The sequence below is a fragment of the Phaethon aethereus genome, assembly GCF_964289735.1.
Source record: "Phaethon aethereus genome assembly, chromosome: 26".
Taxonomy (NCBI): Eukaryota; Metazoa; Chordata; class Aves; order Phaethontiformes; family Phaethontidae; genus Phaethon; species Phaethon aethereus.
The window spans coordinates 4286002-4305008 of NC_138602.1; the positions used below are offsets into that span (position 1 = coordinate 4286002).

General features: G+C 59.5%; 1 protein-coding gene across 2 annotated transcripts; it reads left to right on the forward strand.

Moving 5' to 3' along the window:
* Window positions 1-8853: 8853 nt before the first annotated feature.
* Window positions 8854-18780, forward strand: PIK3R2 (phosphoinositide-3-kinase regulatory subunit 2; the record flags this gene model as incomplete). Of its 2 annotated transcripts, none has more annotated exons than XM_082010857.1 (15): window positions 8854-9262; window positions 12772-12864; window positions 13398-13460; window positions 14524-14655; window positions 14857-15084; window positions 15366-15446; window positions 15758-15863; window positions 15971-16069; window positions 16226-16406; window positions 16619-16744; window positions 17022-17164; window positions 17379-17555; window positions 17831-17902; window positions 18130-18300; window positions 18588-18780. In XM_082010857.1, exons 1-15 carry the CDS (start codon window positions 8923-8925, stop codon window positions 18778-18780), a joined length of 2205 nt encoding a protein of 734 aa, XP_081866983.1. In that variant the 5' UTR covers window positions 8854-8922. The 2 variants fall into 2 exon arrangements, with proteins under 2 accessions (XP_081866983.1, XP_081866984.1); XM_082010858.1 differs by having other exon boundaries at window positions 14857-15058; window positions 15361-15446.
* Window positions 18781-19007: the final 227 nt, after the last annotated feature.

The following is a 19007-nucleotide window of genomic DNA, read 5'->3' on the forward strand; positions in this document are numbered from 1 at the left end:
CAGCATCGCCAACGGGCGCGTTTCCTACCCCAAAGCAGCCGACGGATTTTTTTGGCTGCATGTTGGATTATTTTGTGTGCGTGCGGTTTGTGTCAGGCTCCGTATCCTGCTTCTCCCTCCCGTTAAACTGGCGCCGTTCAACCCCAAAAAATGAGCAGCCGGAGCTGCTCGCCGTTTCCTTCGCGTCTTCCTCCGCTGTCTGTATTAAGGTTTTGGGAAGGCAGCGGGGTTTGGGGGGGACCCCGGGCACCCCCTGCCCGCCAGCACCACGGAAAGGGGGGTTTGGCCGCACACCAGTGGCGTGGATACGGTGGGAAAAGGATTTTTTGAATGGAAAATATCTTAAAAGCCAAGGGATTCGTATCTTCCTGCCCAGCGCTCGGCTCCGTTCTTACCTTCGGGAAGTTTTATGTCGTATTAAAATTGTTCCTTGCGATGACCCGCGGCGTGGTGTCTGCAGCCGGGGGGGCTGGATTCGGCGCTGCCGGCACCGGAGTGCACCCTGCATGGGGTGATGGCGAGGGGTAAATGGGGCCTGGCTGGGGCCGGTGGGTGCCGGAGCTGCCCCAGCTCGGGCAGGGAGGGCTGGGGGAACGCGGCCCCACCGGCGGCACGCCTGGCGCCGAGCCTGGCTCCGGCCCTGGGCCTGGACTGTGGGTGCCTGGCGCAGCACCCAGTGTCTGCAGTACCCGGTGCCCAGGGCAGTGCCCACTGCAGTGCCTGGTGCTCCGTGTGGTGCCCGGTGCGGCACCTGGTGCCCCGTGCAGTACCGGGTGTCCGCAGCACCCAATGCCCGGTGCGGTGCCACATGCCTGGTGCAGTGCCTGATGTCCAGTGCCCGGTGCAGTCCCGGTGCCTGGTGCAGTGCCCCGTGCCTGGTGCAGTGCCGGTGCCCGGTGCAGTGCCGGTGCCCGGTGCGGTGCCCCATGCCCAGTGCAGTCCCAGTGCCCGGTGCAGTGCCGGTGCCCGGTGCGGTGCCCCATGCCTGGTGCAGTCCCGGTGCCCGGTGCAGTGCCGGTGCCCGGTGCTAGACCCGGTGCCTGGTGCGGTGCCTTGTGCCCGGTGCAGTGTCCCATGCCCGGTGCGGTGCCCCATGCCAGGTGCAGTCCCGGTGCCCGGTGCAGTGCTGATGGCGGTGCAGTCGCGGTGCCCGGTGCGGTGCTCATGCCCGGTGCAGTCCCGGTGCCCGGTGCCAGACCCGGTGCCCGGTGCGGTGCCCCGTGCCCGGTGCAGTGTCCCATGCCCGGTGCGGTGCCCCATGCCGGGTGCAGTCCCGGTGCCCGGTGCAGTGCTGATGGCGGTGCAGTCGCGGTGCCCGGTGCGGTGCTCATGCCCGGTGCAGTCCCGGTGCCCGGTGCCAGACCCGGTGCCCGGTGCCAGACCCGGCCCATCCGCGCTCCCGGCCCGCCGCCAGGGGGCGCCGCCACGCTCCCCCGCAGCGCCGAGCGGCGGTTGGGGCCGGCAACCATTCGGCTCCTTCCGGAGCTGCTCGGGCGAGGGGCGTGGTCCCGATAGCGACCGGCTTGCCGGGGGAAGGGGCGGGGCTGCCGAGGCTTCGGGGAGGTTCGTTCCTCTCCGGCATCTGTCGGGCTTTTCCGGGGCGGGTTCGAGCCGTTCCGGCGGCGCTCGGGCCCTTTCCCAGGCTGCCGCCGGGCTGGGAGGCAGGAGCGGGCTGGAGCCGAGCGGCGGCAGATGGGACCGGTGGAGAGGTGGGCCGGGGCCGGCGGTGCGGGGGGCGGCGGAGAGGGAGAGGGAGAGGGAGCGGGAGCGGGAGATGGAGAGGGGGGCCGGGATCGGAACCAGGGCCAGGGCCTGGCGGGCAGGCCGGCGCCGGGATCCGCGGTGAGCGCGGCCCCTCAGCGTGAGGCGCCCCGGGGACCCTGGCTGGGAGCGCCTCGCCGGGCGCCCCGGGCCGAGGCTCTGCCTCCTCCCTGGAGGCAGCACCGGGGTTGTCCCCGTCCCCCTCCCGGTGCTGCCAGCGCAGGGTGCCCCGCTGCCAGGGCCGTGCCACCCCCGGGCTGGCCCTGTCCACCCGCCCCGAGGTGCCAGAGCAGGTCTCCTGTGCCAGAGCTCTGTGTGCGTGTCCCGGTGCCGGGGCTGTCCCCGTCCCCGTCCCCTCGCTGTGTAAGGGCTGTGCCCCCCGACCCCCCAAGCTGTCTCCGTGCCCAGCAGTGCCAGCACGGGCACTTTTGTGCCGTGCCCCTTGCAGTGGTGCCAGTGCAGGGACCTTGCCTTGGCAAGGTGCAGCCCCCACTGCCGGGGGTCCTGGGCACCCTCTTTGGCTGGCAGAGCCGGAGAAGAGTGGCCTGTCAGGGCTGCATGGCTCCAGCCTGGGCTGAGGGCTCGGCCCCACCGCGGTTCTGCCCCAGCAGACCCCCGGCTGGGGCTGGAAGGCCCGGGGGTGCGCCTGTCCCTCTGGATGTGCCAGAATCCGGCCTGGGGTGCCAGTGGCTTTGCTGGCTTGAGACAAGAGTTGCCCCCAAGCCCTGTGAGGGCTTTCCAGTGAGGTTTGTGCCCTGAGTCTTTTCTAATGCTGGGGATGTTTCTCAGCTCCGTGAAGAAGAAGCTTTCCGTGGTCACATACCTCCCAAACTGAGGGCCTGTGTTCCATGGGAGATAAAAGCTGGGGGGAAACCTGTCTAAAATGAGCTCTGCGAGAGCTGCAGAGAACTGGATTGGCACCAGCATTGCACCTTTTGGCACCCCTGCCTAGCGTGGCAGAGGAATGGCTCTCTCTCTCCTCCCCATTAATGCGCGGCTTTTATTTCCCGAGCAGCTCTTGAAGCCACTGGGGAACTGGCCCTGTGACTTTCTCTGTGAGAGTAGAGAATGGAGACAGCTGAGTAAATATAGCCTAAATCACTGCTTTCCTGGCCATTCCCCCGCCCTTCCCTAACATGCGAAGGGCTGGTGTGTCCCCAAGGCTGGGTTGGCCTCTGCTCTAGTCATCGACTCTTCCGTGATGTGGGAAAGTCCAAGCGATGGTTTGGTTTCTTTGGTGACTCTCTTCTCTGACGTGGGCAGATTGTGCTTCGATCTGCCTGTGTGGTTTGCAGCAAGGCTTCGATCCTCTTAAAGGTGATCGCTGCCCCAAACCTTTGGTTTTTAACGCGCTAGAACAAGATTTTAGGCACACAGGAAAATCCTTTCTGCCCGTACTTGGGTCTCACTGGACAAAAGCTCTGGGTTGGAAGAGAAACTGCGGCTCAGCTGGAATGCGGTGAGGAGCAGAGTGGTTTGCGGAGCCAGTTTGGAGCCGTGTCAGAGCGCCGGCGCTTCGCTCTGAGTGCTGGGGTGTGTTTACAATGAAAAAGAGTATTTATAATATCGAGTGCTTTTTTTAATTCCTCTGGGAATATTTGGAGCCGCAGCTTGGAGCTAAAGTAACCAAGAAATGGAAGACAAAAAGCAAACAGAGGAAGGGACGGTGGATTTCTCAAGTTGGAAGGTCTTGCTTCTCTCAACCGATACCCGAATAATGTTGGCCTGCTAACATGGTTGTTTCTCACCTTGTAGGTTACTTCATGTGATTGCTGCACTGTGCAGAGCTGCTAATAAATCATCATATAAATTCCAAATACCCGAGGGAACATGATTTTAAGCAGATGAGTTAGCAGGAGCAGTTGGATTTTTTTTTTTTTTTTTTTTAAACTCAGTCTTTTTAGAACTGTAATTTTTGAGGGAAATAGCCAAAATACAGCTTCTGGGTTTATTTCTTAAAAAAAAAAAAAACAAAACCCAAACATAAAACCTTGCCCCATGAATGCTCCTAAAGTGGAAGTATTGTGTTCTTGCTGCTTGCGGGCTGGTGTAAAGGGAGCCTGGTGCTGGTATAGGGTGCTTGGTCCTTCTCCGCTTTTATAAAAGTCTCTGGCCAAGTAAAAGGCTCTTGCAGGGAGGAAGAGAAAGTTTCTGAATTGGGTAAGACAGGACAAGCTTCAACTGAAGCAAGAAAGTCTGATGTGCGGAGAAGCCTCCGGACAGTATGAGAAGTCTTGGAGTAGGTCTGCAGATTGCCGGAGGCACTCTCGGACTGTCCAGCCTATGAGGAGGAGGTTGTTGAGATCTCTAGTTGCCTCTCAAAAATGAGGTCGGTATCGGTCATCCCAAGGCAGGGATTTATTAGGCTACTCAGGTCCCAGCTAATCATAACATTTACTTTTTCAGTGAAATTTTTCAGATATTCTTTCACTTCCTTGGGCTTCAGTGAATAAAGCAAAATATTTAATGAAATGTAAGTCTGAGCAGCAAATTCCCCCTGTCTTCAGCAAAGGGTAGCTGGTGGCCATGGGCAGGGCGCTGCTACTCCTTGGGCTCTGTTGCTGGCTGCATGGGAAGCATTTCTTGTGAGAAAAAGAGGTGGAAATGGCCTTGGCTGCCCCACGCCTGTGCCGCGATGTGGTCGCTCAGGGCAGCAGGCCTGGCTTGGGCACAGCTCACAGCGTAATTCGCTGCCCCTGCTGCATTTCCCTGTTTGGAGGGAAATAGTAGCTGCTTTGGCAGCACCGTGGCCGTCACCAGCCTGGGAGCACGAGCCTCCAGCATGGCTCCGGCTCTCCTCCCTCCTCTGGCCGCTTCCCCAGGGGCAGCTGGTGGAGCGTGTCCAGCTCTGCTTCCTGCCCGTGCCAGCTCCCTGCGGGCTCACCCCGCTCCTTCCTCCGTGGCTCGTTGCAGCATTGCCACCTCCGCCACGGCCTCCCTTGTGGCTCAAGCCTCACGAGTCGTCGTTCAGGCTCTTCGGGCAGAGTTGGGGAGGGAGCCGGCCCGGGAAGCTGCCTGGGAGGGCGGGGGATTGCGGTGCTGTCTGTCCTGAATTATAAACCAGCGGTTCCCAAGCTCTCACCCTCTCCAGCCCGGTGCAGCTCAGTGGTTCTGGTGCCGTACAGCATGACCCACGGCGTGCTTGGCACCGTCGGCTTCTGCTGCTCCGGTGGAGTGTGGGGCCAGCGGAGCTGCCCTGGCCGTGTAGGTCAGGAAGACTAGATGCAGCAGCAGTTGTCGCAGTAGGGCATGATGTGGCAGGTGGTTCTGTGTCCATTTTTATTTCCATCCCTAGTTGCATTGTCCTATTTTCTCTTTTTATTAAAGGAAAGGGTTGTTTTCATTGTTTGTAACCCATTAATACATAGCATTTTACAGTTCAAAACTGGATTTGGTGTTTTGCTCACTAAGGATCTGATGTAACCTGGAAAGATTTGGGCTGTGTAGATTGCTGTAAGCATATTCTTCGTTTAAATATTTTTATGCATTCTTTCACCTCACTGGAGGGAAAGGAACACTCAGTCTCGCTTTGAGTCAAGCTGCACTTTGAACTGCGCTTGGAACTGGGTTAAAAAGCACAGGAACCACATTTGAAATGTTAAGATGCTTTTATTTATGTGCTGGGCACACACAAAAAGACTTGTAATGTGTTTTTTGTTTCAAAGCGATGTATTAAACAAAGAAAGTATTGACAGCAGTTAATGAATCAAGGGATTGTTTCTGGGCACTGAGATAGATTTACCAAAGGTATTTAGATGTCTGATGCATGGGATTTTCAGAGCAGCTTAAGCAAGTGCTCGCCAGCGTGGACACACGAGGTTCCTCTCCCAGAGTCGAGCAAACCTGGAGCTGGGCCCAGCTGAAATCTTTTGGCAAGCTGCTCCCTCTCTCCTGTGCACGCAGAGCCCCGGCTCGGAGGTGTGCTGCCAGCCGACAGGCTCGTGCCTGTCCCGGGCTCTTGGCGCTGCCTTCCCCAACTCGCCTTCCCTCCAAAGAGCCCTTTCAAGGCTTTGGGAAGTGTGCGTTGCCTCTCCCGAAGACACGGTCAGCTGCTCTCTGTGGGGTGCAGAGCTTTCCTGGCCGGTGGCTGCCATCCTGCACGCACAGCTCAGCCTGGGAAGCAGCTTGCTGAGTCCGTGGCAGGACAGAGGACAAGTGTTTCCTGTGGAGAGGACAAGCGCTGGTGTTAGCCGTGTGGATTTGGGTTTCCCGAGGGGCTCCTCACCCCCATTTTTGGGTACTTGATCCCCATATAGGCTGAGTGCACGGAAGGCAGGCGAGACTGCCCCAGGAGCAGGCTGGCTCTAAGTTATCTGTATTTTTTCATGTGCCCAGTGACCTGCTGGGACGTGGAGAGCAGGGTGGCACAGAGCTGTGTCCCTGTGTTCCCACCGCAGGGAAGGAGGCTGGAAGGAGTCAACGGAGCAGGAGCTGTGGGACCTGCTGTTTGGAGAGACTCGGTGCTCCGGAGCTCTTCCCACCCCTCTGCACAGGTCTGCTTTGAAAAGCTACTGAACAAGTTTGCCAGGGCTGAGCATTTTGTCCTTCCAGCCTCTTCGGCTGCACCAGCTTGTCTGAGGCGCCTGGGATCTGCGGGTGGAAGCTGGGGAGGTGCCTGTGGAGGAGCATCAATCCCGCTGGGTTGGGGCTCTGCCGCCTCTGGGTGCCTTACAGGGTCTGTCCTCGCCGGGAGGAGCGGGAGCTGCCGATGCCTTTCCCGGCAGGCAGGAACCGCTCGGGCCCCTGGCAGTCAGACATGCCCCCGGCGCTGCCGGCTCGGCTCCGTCGGACCCTGACAAGCAGCGTTCAGAGGGGCGAGGGGCAGGCAGCGAGCCTAGTTATAAATCTCTCTTTATGCTCTGGGTTATGAAGTAATATTTTCCTGGCTGGGGCTGGTTGGATTGGGGAAAAGTGGGCTCCGCTACGAGTTCCCTGCGGCTGCCATCCCAGTGTGGTGGGAGCTTGCACAGCGGCTCTGCTGGGATGTGCTGCTTCTTCCACAAACACTCTTTGTCCCCAGGGTCTCGCCATGAATCCTGCAGCCTTGTGTTGCTCCTGGAGCTCCGGAGAAGCTCTTCAGCAAACCAGATCAGGCTCAATCCTGTTCCCCACCCACCAGAGCCTGGCTGCAAGTGTCCTACCTCCCCCAAGGGCAGCGCCCGCTCATTCATGGCAAAGAGAGCCGAGCTGGGACGCTTGCCCGAGCTCAGGCAACTAGCACGGGCCCTGGCTGCTACACAGATTTCATGTGCCATGGTCTCTTTGTGCTGTCCTTTGTCAAGGGAAGGAGCCCGCAGCGTGGTGCCAGGCTGGAGAGCCTGGCTGCGGAGAGGTGAAGCCAGCTCCTCATGGGGCACTCGCACCAATCTTTGACTTTCTGGTAGCGTGCAGGGGCGGTAGCACGTGCGGGAGAAAAGCGGGGCTTGTAGCTGATGTGAACTGTAACATGTTGCTGGCCGGAAAGGGTTATTTTGAAATACTGCAGATCACCAACGTTAGTCCAACCAGTGGTCAAAGCAGCCTTGGCTTCATGCCGTGCTTGGTTATGCATTGACCCCGCTGGGAAGGGTGCCCTGGCTCCCTTTGCCTCCTTGCCTCCCTCTGCAGAGGCTCCAGCAGCCCTGAGAAGCGCCTTCCTGTTCGCTAATAGTTTTCAGATGAGACTCAAGAGTTTGAGCTGGATTGGGTGTTTTCTGGGCCAAAACAGCTCAAGCTGTTAATAGGACCTGCAGCATTTCAGCATAGGCGTAGGGTGTCCCTGGGCAGGCTGGTTTCTGGCTGCTCCGGTGGCTTGTAGGTCCGGTCCTTGGTTGCATGCCGTGGCTGCGGGAACTGGAATGCTGAGATTTGCCTGAGGGAGGTGGAAAACTGGCCCGTGCGGCCGGGAGGGGATGGGAAAAGAGGACGTGCTCGGCTGATGGGAATGCCCCAGCTCATACATCCCATCAACAACATGTTATAACCCAGGTTTGTTCTTTTTGGTGGATTTCTGGGCAGGGCAGGCAGCATATTCTTCAATTTCTCTCTGAATAGCTGAAAGGCAGTAGACTTAAAGGCTTCTAAAGACTATTTTAACTCCTCTCACCTCCATCTCTGCAAAAAGAACCCATGCCCGCACTTGATGCTGTTGCTGCTTTTGAATAGTTCAAAAATTTACTTTGCTTAGAGCAAAGCTTTGAAGTACTGCTCTGTGGGAATGGCAAAGCATCTCAAAAGCCTTTCACTGAAAGCTTGGTTAACCTACGTTTGTGGGCAGCTACCTTCAGAAAATGACTTTGTGGGGGATTGCATGGGGAGATGTAAAGGTGAACTGTGAAACTGAATCGATTTAACAAGAAAAGGTTAAATCTGTTTGTTTTGCTCCTATTCAGGGCATCCAGCTGGTGGTTGCAGGGTCACCCTTTTCTGTATGCAAAAGTTCCTGCATAAAGGCTGTTTTGTCCCGCTTGTTGTCTTCTTGTTTGCATAAGTGCTGCGAGGGTAAGCTGAAGAAGCAGGAGTGAACCTCTTTAAGATGCAGGGCTGGTGCCTGATTGTAGCAGAGAGGAGGTGGCATTTCTGCCTGCAGCCGCTGGCTCTGCTCTTGCTTTTGGGAGTGTAAATTGGTATTAGCATGTCCTGGTTGGATCCAGGGCTCAACATCAGCTGGTAGGTAGGAGAGAATCAAGTCCTACCTCTCTCGGCTGCTCAGATGAACCCCTGGTTTGAATGTTGGTGTCTTGGGAGAGTGCGGGGTGCCTGGCTGTGCGGTGACAGGTCTTCTTCTCTTTGCAGGCACTGGGAAGGGAGACGTAGCATGCCACGCTGTTCTGGGCTGGAAACGCTCCGTGCTTTTGGCCCCCGGACTCCAAGAAATCTGCTGCTTTTTTGGTGAAGCAGACCCTGATCTCCTGTTTCTTTGCTGCATGCCCACTCACAAGTGCTGGATTATGTTTGTCTCCTTCTCCCTTTGCTCCATAATTTGGTTGAATCGTGGTTTCAAGCTAAGGAAAAGGGGCTGCACCTAAGTGTGCCGGGTCACCCAGACCAGGCTCCTGGGGTGCTGGTTCATGCAGAGACATTCAGAGTGCTGATGGGGGAGAGCTGCCTCTGAGGTCCTTCTTCTCCCACCCGAAACACACTGCCTCACCCTTCAGAGCTGTTCTCCCCTCAGCAGAGAGAATGGGCAGCACCGACGGATTCCAGTACCGCGCGCTCTACCCCTACCGCAAGGAGCGCGAGGAGGACATTGATCTGCTGCCTGGGGACATCCTGGTAGTGAGCAAGGGGGCCTTGCAAGCCTTGGGCTTCAAAGACGGGGATGAGCAGACCCCCAATCAGATTGGGTGGATCCTGGGCGTCAATGAGCGGACCAAGCAGAAGGGTGACTTTCCCGGCACGTATGTGGAGTACGTGGGGCCCGTGAAGATCTCCGTCCCCTCTCACCGGCCCCGAGTGCAGAGACCCCTGCCCGCAACGCCGGGGGCCAGCGGCTGCCGGCTGCAGGAGGCTCTGGAGCAAGGTAAGCCCTGCTGTGTGCTATGTTGCTCTGAGACACCTCCACCCTCAGCATGCAGCGGATGAGGGTGTGTGAGCGGCTTTGCGAGACAGCGATGAAGCCCTCGGCTCGGCAGCACCAGACTGCCTTGCCGGCAGCAATGCATTCGAGTTGCCTGGGCTTTGTGGGCTCACACTTAGTCCTGGCTGAGAGAAAAGCACATTGTTCCTCCAGCTTATCAATCTACTTAGCAGAGCTTCTTGGAGCAAGCCTTGTACCGCTCTTACCTCTCCAAGATCCTTCTCCCTCTGTGGCCCCTGACCAGCCAGGATCCCTGTGGTCCTTGGTCCATTTCCCGGCTCTGCTGAGGGTTCTGCTCCAATCCCTCCCTTTAGGAATAAGTCCTGACCTCTCCCAACCACCTCCCTGCCTCTGCCTCTGGAGCGCCCGGGGCATTGCTCCCTGCCAAGAGCCACTCGGCTGTGCTGAGACACACAATTACTTGTCTCTGGGCAAGAGGAGAAAAGTCAGGGTCTAAAAGAGTACTTCCGAGAACTGGAGTTAATTGCTTGTCTGCCTGGCACCCATCCTTCCCCACGGATTGCAGAGCTCTCGCTTAGGGCTGGGCAGACACCCTCAGGCAGGGTATGGGCCGCCCTGCACCTGCGGCTGCCTCCCAGCCAGCGCTGGGCTTGGCACAGACCAGATCCGGGAGCTGGGAGAACCACTGTGCCTCAGCGCTGCCTGTAGAGCTGTGGCAGCTGCCTTCTCTTTGCCTATTTTTCTTTTGGCTCACAGGCCCCATGGTATGGGCTTGGCAGGCTCCGGGTGCTCTGAGACGGCAAACAGGGGTGATAGTCATGCTTCGCCTGCCTTTGCTTTTCCCGTGCCTTGCAGAAGACTTTGTGCTGGTGTGCACGGGAGTATTAGGGTCAGCAGCAGGAACTGGTGGGCATCTGAGCACACGCCCGGTCCTCCCCATCCCTCTCTGCCTGGGAGCCACGTCTGTCCCATCAGATGATTTTAGCTGTGTGAAACATCTCTGGGGTCTTAATGAATGGAAGGGAGGCCCTGTCTCAGAAAGCAGAGTGGTGGGGCTGGGTGTGCAGCTCCCCACAGCTGCCTCCCGTGCTCCTGCTCCCAGAGCCGGAGGGACAGCCCCAGGAAACATCTCCGCAGGGTGGGAATGCAGCCGGGCCGTGCGTTTGGGTTGGCAGTGAGAGCCGCTGACCTGAGTCATCCCACTTGCAACCTGCCTTTCCAAGAAAGCAGCTCCTCTTGGGAGCCTGGGGCATGCTCTGCGGTGGATGCGTCGGCCTTGCCTGCATCCAGCCCTGCGCTCCCTCAGGGGCTGTATTTATGTCTTTGTGGGCTCTCTCCTTCTCCTCTTCTCCAGTGGGGCTTGGTGGACTTGTGTCTGGGTGGTCAAAGCTGCTGCCCTGCACAGGGGTGGGGATCTTTGGGATGTGGAAGAAGATATGTGCCAAAGCTCCTGACAAACGGAAGAGATGTGTTTGGGAAAGAAACCAAAAGCCAGCCTGTCTGCATCCTGCCCGGGGATGGAGGGGGTCAGGTACTAGCGCACGTGACAGAGATGCCAGCCCTGTCCCTCTTCTCTCTGGGTGCATCCCCCCAGCCAGCCTCCACCCTGGGCACAGCCGGGGCCTCCATGGTGGCAATTCAAATGCCCAAAGCCATTTTATATGCAGCCTGTTAGGATGCTGGTGGGGAGACACATATTTGCAACTGAGAAATTGTATTTAAGCCAAGCCCGTGTTATTTCTTTGTGGTCTGCACTTCGTGAGGTGCAGAGATGTCTCCTGGCTGCCCCACGAAGCTCATAGCTGACAGCATTTCTGCCCTGTTTCCCAGGTCCCCTCCTGGCTAGCAGGGATCCCTTAGCCCTCCCGTGTCACACGTGGAAGAGGGCCAGTGCCACGGCGGTCGCACAGCATGGGAGCAGGGCTGGCCTCGCAGAGCAGCGAGGCCCAGCGCTTTCTGCCGATGAATTTATGAGCTGCTGGTGTTTGCCTTCCGCAGAGAACATGAGCGGAAAATGTGGCTCGGAAATATTTCCGCAGCTGCCCGGGCCGTGCTGTGAGCAGCCTTGTTCACGGCAGCCCAGCCCGGAGGCCCGGCAGGCTCGGGAGCCGCTGCTGGCTCCGGCAAAGGCTGCCTGATAAAAAAAGGCAGGCTGCTGCCTGCTGAAGCAGCACATTCCCGGCCAGGCCACGTGGGCAGCACCAGTATTTACTCTCCCTTCAGCCCTTCCCAAGGGTCAGGCCCAGAGCTGCCAGCCTGGCAGCTTGCCTGCAGCTTCCCCACCCCAACCAGCACCATTCTGGGCCCCTTCCCATGCCCAGGGACTCTCTCTGGTGGGGGATTGCCCCCCACAGCAGCACGGGCCCTTGCAGAACTGCTGGTTGCCTGCTCCCCTGCTCCCTTTTCTGCAGCTGCTGAGTCAAAGGCTGCTTCATGTCCTCAAGAGGCTGTGGGTGCAGGAGGCTCAGCCGGGTGCGGAGTTTCAGCTTGCTGCGCCTCATGGCAAGACCACACCGAGCGAGTTTGGGTCAGATCCATGACAACAGAGCCCTGTTTCGCAATGGGAAGCAGCCTTTTGGCTCTGCCTCCCCAGAATGGAGCGTGCTGCGTGTCCTCGCCGACCGTGGGCTCCCCAGGGTCTGCCTGGTGCTGTGGACCAGCTCGGAGGAGCCTCTTGCACTGGCTGGTGCTGAATTAGAAGCAAGCGAGGACCTGGCACTGCTCATCCTTCGGCAAACCTCCTGCTGCCAGCTGCCTGGCCGGGCCTGTGTGCTCCTGCCCCGGCATGCGTCGCCCCTCCAGCACAGGGGAAGAGGGGTGCGCAGAGCTGGGACCTCAAGAAATTCTGGAGGTGGCAGTGAAATGCCACCCAATGTGGGTCCATAGATCCCTTGGGGAAGGGGGAGACCCCAGTCCTGTGGTGTGGGCTGTCTGCACCCTGTAACAGCTCGCACAGAGGCTGCGGGCTTGCGGGGAGGGGGAGGCAGAGGGCTGGTTTCCATGTTAAACAAGCAATCAAGGGCAGGAATTTGCTGACATGGCATTCTGTCTGAATTGCTGGATTAATCACAGCTCACCACCGTGAGCGAGCTCCCTGGCTGTGCTCCTCTACCAGCCCTGTGCTGGGCAGGGACCAAACCCGGCCTGAGCTCCAGGAGCTCTGGTAACCCCTGCGCTGCCTGCCTGGGGTGCCGGGGTCCCCAGGGAGATAGGCTCTGCCTCCTAAGCTCTGCAGGGAGCAGCAGGGATACCCCTGTGCACACCCTGTCGGGGGCTCGGGGCAAGGCCAGGCTCAACAAGAGCTGTGCTGGTTTCTGGTTCGCAGGTTTCCCGTGGCCTCCGTGCAGTGTTCGCGAGGGCTCTGGCTTTCCTTGCTCTCGGACGCTGCTGTTGGGGAGCGGCGTTGGTTGTGCCCCAGCCCAGCTCCGCTGCAGAGCATCTGCTGAGGGCTGAGCTGGGGCTGACCCCTTCTTTCCCTCTTTCTCCCCCAGGGTCTCCTCTCCCAGACTTGCAGGAGCAGTTCAGCCCTCCTGAGATTGCACCGCCGCTGCTGGTGAAGCTTGTGGAAGCTGTTGAGAAGAAAGGTAAAGGGGGATGCTGAGAATTGAGGGGCTGATACCCCCCCAAAACCACATGGTGAGGGCAGGGGGCAGGCAGCTGTCTTTAAAAAGCTGTTGGCATTGGACCGAGTTCCGTGGGACATGCAGGATGCAGCTGCCTGCAGAAGGGGGGGCTCCCACTTCTCCCTGGCTTGAGCCACTATTCCCCAGAGCTGGGCTTGACCCCAGTGCACTGTCCTGTGCAGAGGCCTGGGGTGAGAGCGCTGGGTCTGCACACAGGGCGCCTACACACCCCGGATGGGTGCTGGGGTTTGGGAAGCACTTCCAGCCTGGATCTGTGCCATGGGGGAGAAACGGGGCCGCTGACCCAGGTGTCCTGTGGGCCAAGGGGGCTGCGGCAGCATCTGCAGGAGGTTGGCTTGGACACTGTCCAGGCCTGGTTAGCTATGCCACAGCCATTGCCCAGCCGGTGCGCGGCTGCTGGGCTGGCACCGAAACGGTGCACGCACTGGGAGCTGCACAGCTCGCAGCTAACAGCAATGTCCTCGCTTCCGCAGGGTTAGACAGCGAGATGTTGTACAGGACATCTGGCTCCGAACTGAGGCAAGCGCTGAGAACCGGTAAGAACCAGCTCCGCGTGGTGAGGAGGCGAATCGGCTCAGATGGAGGAGATTAGTGGATGTGACAGCGCCAGCATTAATGCAATCCAGGCCAGGCTCGCCTGTCCCCGGCAGTTCCTGACTCCCGGCACGCTGCCTGTGGGGCTGGGCCATCCCCGTCCTGACACGTCCCCCTCTCGCATGGAAGGGGCAGGAGAGGGGGGCATTCCTGCCACCGTCCGTGGGCTGGAGCAAAGGGATGTGGCGCCGGCTTGGAGACTCACAGGCCAACAAGTGAATGCCTGCGCTTGTCTCCTGCTGCCTCTTCGGGGTGTCCCGCTCTTGGGGTGCTCTGCCGATGGGCTGGCAGAGGCTTCTCTGGTTCTGTCATGCCACTAATAAGCAGGGGAGGATCCTTCAGCTCAGCTTGGTGGCTGGAGCCTTGGCTCCGCTGTGCCGGCAGCTGATGTCTCTGCCGGGGAGCCTTCGGAGCTGTCTGCCTCTCGGCTGGGCTTGGGCCTCATCCAGCACCGTGCTGGCTTGTCCCCTTCCGCAGACGTTCTTGCAAACCCCAACTACACAGTGCTGTCAGCTCTAGCTGCATTGCCTTCGGGACAGGCTTTATGTGCCTTGCGTTCATGGGGCGGCACAGTTCGAGGGAGACATTTCCCCCATGGGGTTCAGTCTGTGGCTGGTCAGTCTGCACTTGTCTCTACCAGCAGCAGGGAACAGAATTGTCACACGAGTCTCACGTGCCCAGGATTCCTGTGGCAGGGCTCAGGGCAAAAGGGTGTGGGCATCCAAAATGGCCTCTACCCTCCTCCTGAGGGGGGCACCTGCCAGGATTCCCAGGGCCAGCTTATTTCTGGGGTGCAGGGGGCATGTCTAAGTGTCCTACATTGTGTGGGCTGCTCGGCTGCCTGAGGGCTGCCTGAGCTCCCTTGTGGTGCTGAGCTGCCCGTGTACTGTGATAGCTGTCTGGGTGATGTGTGACGGTCTCTGGGACGGGTGCTGGCAGCACCGGAGCTGCTGGCGGGTGCCCGGTGATGTGCCTGCCACCCATGGAAAATATGTGCCCTGGCAGATTGGACCCTGGGCGACCTGGAGCCCTTTGACGTGCACTCCCTGGGCGAGGCGCTGCGAGGCTACCTGCAGGACCTGCCCTCTCCCGTGGTGCCGGTGTCCGTGCACGGAGACATCCTTCGCATCCTGCAGGGTAAGGGCTTCCCCTAGCTGCACTTTGAAGGGGTGGCTGGGCGGGATGGACATGTTTGGGATATTAAAATAAGCCCTGTCCCTATGGGGTCTGGCACACGGCCTCTGCTGCCGACAGTGCTCCCACGCTGTGACGCAGCCAGAGCGTGGAGAGTGGTGCCGGCTGTCCCAGCCCTTCCATCGTGTCGTCTTCTCTCCCCAGAGATCCCTCAGCCGGAGAATTGCCGGAAGCAGCTGCTGTTGGCCCTGGAGTCGCCTGCGGTCCCGCTCCAGAACACGCTCACCCTGCAGTTCCTGCTCCGGCATCTGGGGAAGGTATCGCAGCAGGCTGAGAGCAACAGCCTCCACCCTCGGGCCCTGGGAGAAATCTTCGGCCCCCTTCTTCTCCGGCTGCCTGGCGCCAGGTACGTGAGGCTCTCTGCTTCCAGCCGTGTACCAAGCGTCAGCCGCTGTGCCTGCCAGGACGAGGAGTCCAGCCTGTAACAGCAGGTCTGCGTGCAGCCCCTGCCTCGCTGCACGTGGGATTAAACTGCTGGCAGCACACAGAGGTGGGACTCAAAGCCAGGGCAGAGCCCTTGCTTCTGTCAGCCTGGGATCTGGCAGCTGGGATGAACCAGCTGACCCCAGCTTTGCCCAGGGGGCACGGGAGCAGTGCCAAGTTTTCCCCCACAACTGCTGTTCTTACTTGGCTCCTCTTTCCCTGCAGCCCAGAGCTGAGCCCTGACTTCTCCGTGCTGTTTCTGGAGATACTTCTGCAGACGAAGGAGCTGGAGCTGGAACAGTTGCCTCCAGGTACTGAGATGCCCTTTTTTCTTGGGGCCCGAGGTGCTGGTGTTTGTGCTTCGTGGGTGTGGAGTCTCTGCCCCTGTGAGCAGGCTGCCGAGGGCGTTTCTGTAACCCAGCTCTGCCTGGGTGCCTGCTCGAGGCGCTCATTTGCTGCTGTAGATGTGCCTGGAGCAGCTCCTGGCAGTGTGGTGGCCGAGCGGGGCTTCCCAGGACGGTCACTGCAGGGAGGGGGACTCAGTGCTCCGAGGGATTGCCCTGTGCAAGGGTGGGGAGCTGGGACTGGGGCTCACCCTGCTTCGATCCTGCATCTCTTACAGCCTTGCCTCCAAAACCGCCTAAGCCAAAGCCTAGCGCAGCCAGCCTGGCCAACGGGAACAGCGTGCCCTTGCAGGACGCCGAGTGGTACTGGGGTGACATTTCCCGGTAAGGGAGCGGCTGGCAGCTCACATCCTGGGTGCCCTCTCTCTGTCGGGTTATCTAGGGGAGCCCTGGCTGCACCTCACAGGCCATGACAATCATGTTCCTCGCAGGGAGGAGGTGAATGAGAAGCTACGGGACACGCCGGATGGTACCTTCTTGGTGCGGGATGCCTCCAGCAAGATCCAGGGAGAGTACACGCTCACGCTCAGGTAGGACGCTGGGGTTTGCCCAGAGCCTCCGCTGCTCTGGGGTGGAGCTGTCAGCACGTGTCCCTGTGCTTTTACAGCTGCCTGGACGCCCAGATGTCAGGCTGTTGTAGGGTGCTGCGGTGGTGATAAGTACCCTCTCTCCCCTCCCCACTACAGGAAAGGAGGCAATAACAAGCTGATCAAGATCTTTCACCGGGAAGGGAAGTATGGCTTCTCAGAGCCCCTGACTTTCGGCTCGGTGGTGGAGCTCATCACCCATTACCGGCACGAGTCACTCGCCCAGTACAACGCCAAGCTGGACACCAGGCTGCTCTACCCCATCTCCAAGTACCAGCAGGTGAGGCCTGTGCCGCAGGGACGTGGCTGGCCAGCACAGCCTGAACCAGGGGCATTTACAGGTCCATCACTGGTTCTTTGGTAGCTGACAAAGTCCTACCCCTTCCCCTGTGCTAGGATGTTGCTTTGTGGGGTGACAGGCATCCTGCAGGGCTGGTGGGGTTTCATGGGACCTGATTGAGCAGGTCCTGACTGAGGCTGTGCGTATGGCAGGACCAAGTGGTGAAAGAGGACAGCGTGGAAGCCGTCGGGGAGCAGCTGAAGGTCTATCACCAGCAGTACCAGGACAAGAGCTGGGAGTACGACCTGCTGTATGAGGAGTACACACGCACTTCCCAGGTACGTGGGCACTGCCTTCCCCATGGGCTGCCCTGACATCCCCTGATCACCGGCAGCTGTGCCGCTGTGCGCAGAGGAGAGCAGAGGTCGGGCACCCGCTGCCCTGTTTGTCTGCTCCTGGACTTGAGGGGACTCCCCAGAGAATGAACTTTGAAGAGGGGGATATTTTGCCTGCAGCAAGGACAGTGCTGCTTTGAGGAGGGGTGAAGAAGGGATGCAGATGGGCAGAAACCTGCCCAAATGCTCCCCCTTCCTCAGCTCTTCCATCCATTTTCAGGAGCTGCAGATGAAGAGGACGGCAATCGAGGCCTTCAATGAAACAATCAAGATCTTTGAGGAGCAGTGTCAGACGCAGGAGAAATGCAGCAAGGAGTACATCGAGCGCTTCCGGCGGGAAGGCAATGAGAAGGAGGTGCAACGGTGAGGACAGGGGGTGGTGGTGACCACTGGAGAAGTTGGTTACCTGCCTGGGGAAGGGCTCTGGGGACTGCAAGGATCATCCTGGCCCAGCACAGAGCCAAGGCATGTGCGATCCTTGTCTCTCCAGCAGCGTGCTGTGGGCTGGAGCTGGCAGGCTGCCTCATCCGCCTCCCCCACCCTGGCTCACAGCCTAAACCCCCCCTCCTTCTCCCAGGATCCTCATGAACTCGGAGAAGCTCAAGTCTCGCATCACAGAGATCCACGACAGCAAGATGAAGCTGGAGCAGGACCTGAAGAAACAAGCCTCGGAGAACCGGGAGATCGACAAGCGCATGAACAGCCTCAAGCCAGACCTCATGCAGCTACGCAAACTGCGGGACCAGTATTTGGTGTACGTAGCACCTTCCCCCACAGAGGGCTGGGAGTGGAGCCCTGCTGCCCCTCCAGCCCAGCCCGGGAGCGATCCAGCTGGCTCCTTGAGGGCTTTGAGGCTGGTTGGACTGGCTTGTGGGCTGCTTGGTGCAGGAACGAGCCCTGCAGCATGGAGCCTCGGGGCATGGTGGTCCCTCAAAGGACGGCTGCTGCCCTCTGGTGATGGCTTCGCGACTGGTGCCTGGCCTGGGGCACGCTGCCCGCGCTGAGCTCTGCCTCTCCTTCCTTCCCCAGGTGGCTGACACAGAAGGGTGCCCGGCAGAAGAAAATCAACGAGTGGCTGGGCATCAAGAACGAGACGGAGGAGTGAGTGTCCCTGCTCACGTGCTTTGGGATGTGGGGGGCTGCGGGAGCGCAGGCTGCGCAGCCGGTTCTGCCTGCACCAGGGCTGCGGGCAAGTCCCGTCTCCCTGCCTGGGAGCTGAGAACACCTTCCCTGCTGGAATGGGTGACAGCAGCTGGCAGTAGGAGGGGAGGTGTGGGGGCCATGTGCCCAAACCGAGGGGGTCTGACCCTGCCTGTGCTCGGTTACAGCCAGTACTCCATGATGGATGATGAGGAGGAGCTGCCCCACCATGAAGAGCGGACGTGGTACGTGGGAAAGATCAACCGCTTGCAAGCAGAAGAGATGCTGTGTGGCAAGCGGGACGGCACCTTCCTGATCCGCGAGAGCAGCCAGAAGGGATGCTACGCCTGCTCCGTGGTGTGAGTACCCCCAAGCAGACATGGTGGGATGGGGCTGGCGTGGGCTGCGTTCCCGCGTTGCTCTGCCCTTTTCTTGCCAGATGCTGGAGGCTGGTGGAGGCGTCAGCTGGCAGGCTGGGCTTCCCCGAAGTCTCCTCTGCCTCGCCTCCTCCTGCCAGGGCCAGCTGTACCTTTCGGCTGCTTCAGTGACGCCTGCTTGTGCTCTGCTGTCCCTGTCCCAGCCGGGCTCCCTTGCGCTGCGGGGCTCTGGCGTGCCGCTGACCCGTGCTCCCTTGTCTCCCTGGCAGGGTGGACGGTGATACCAAGCACTGCGTGATCTACAAAACGGCGACCGGCTACGGGTTCGCTGAACCCTACAACCTCTACGCCTCCCTCAAGGACCTGGTCTTGCACTACAAGCACACATCCCTGGTGCAGCACAATGACTCCCTGAATGTCACGCTGGCTCACCCGGTCCTTTCCCAGCCACCAGCCAGATGAGCAGCCTGTGCACAACACAACAGCTGCCCTCAGCTTCTCCCCAGGGTGCTGCTTTCTGGCTCTGGACTCTTTCGCCCTGTATAGTTGAGTCTCTGTGCTCCTGCCCCACCAGAGCCTCTGAGATGTCTGTGACCGTTCCTGGTGTCCCTTTTGGTCAGTAGCTGAAACCCGTGTTGGCTGATGGGACAGAAAGGCTGGGCTGTTGACTCCCAATGGGTTCCAGCCTC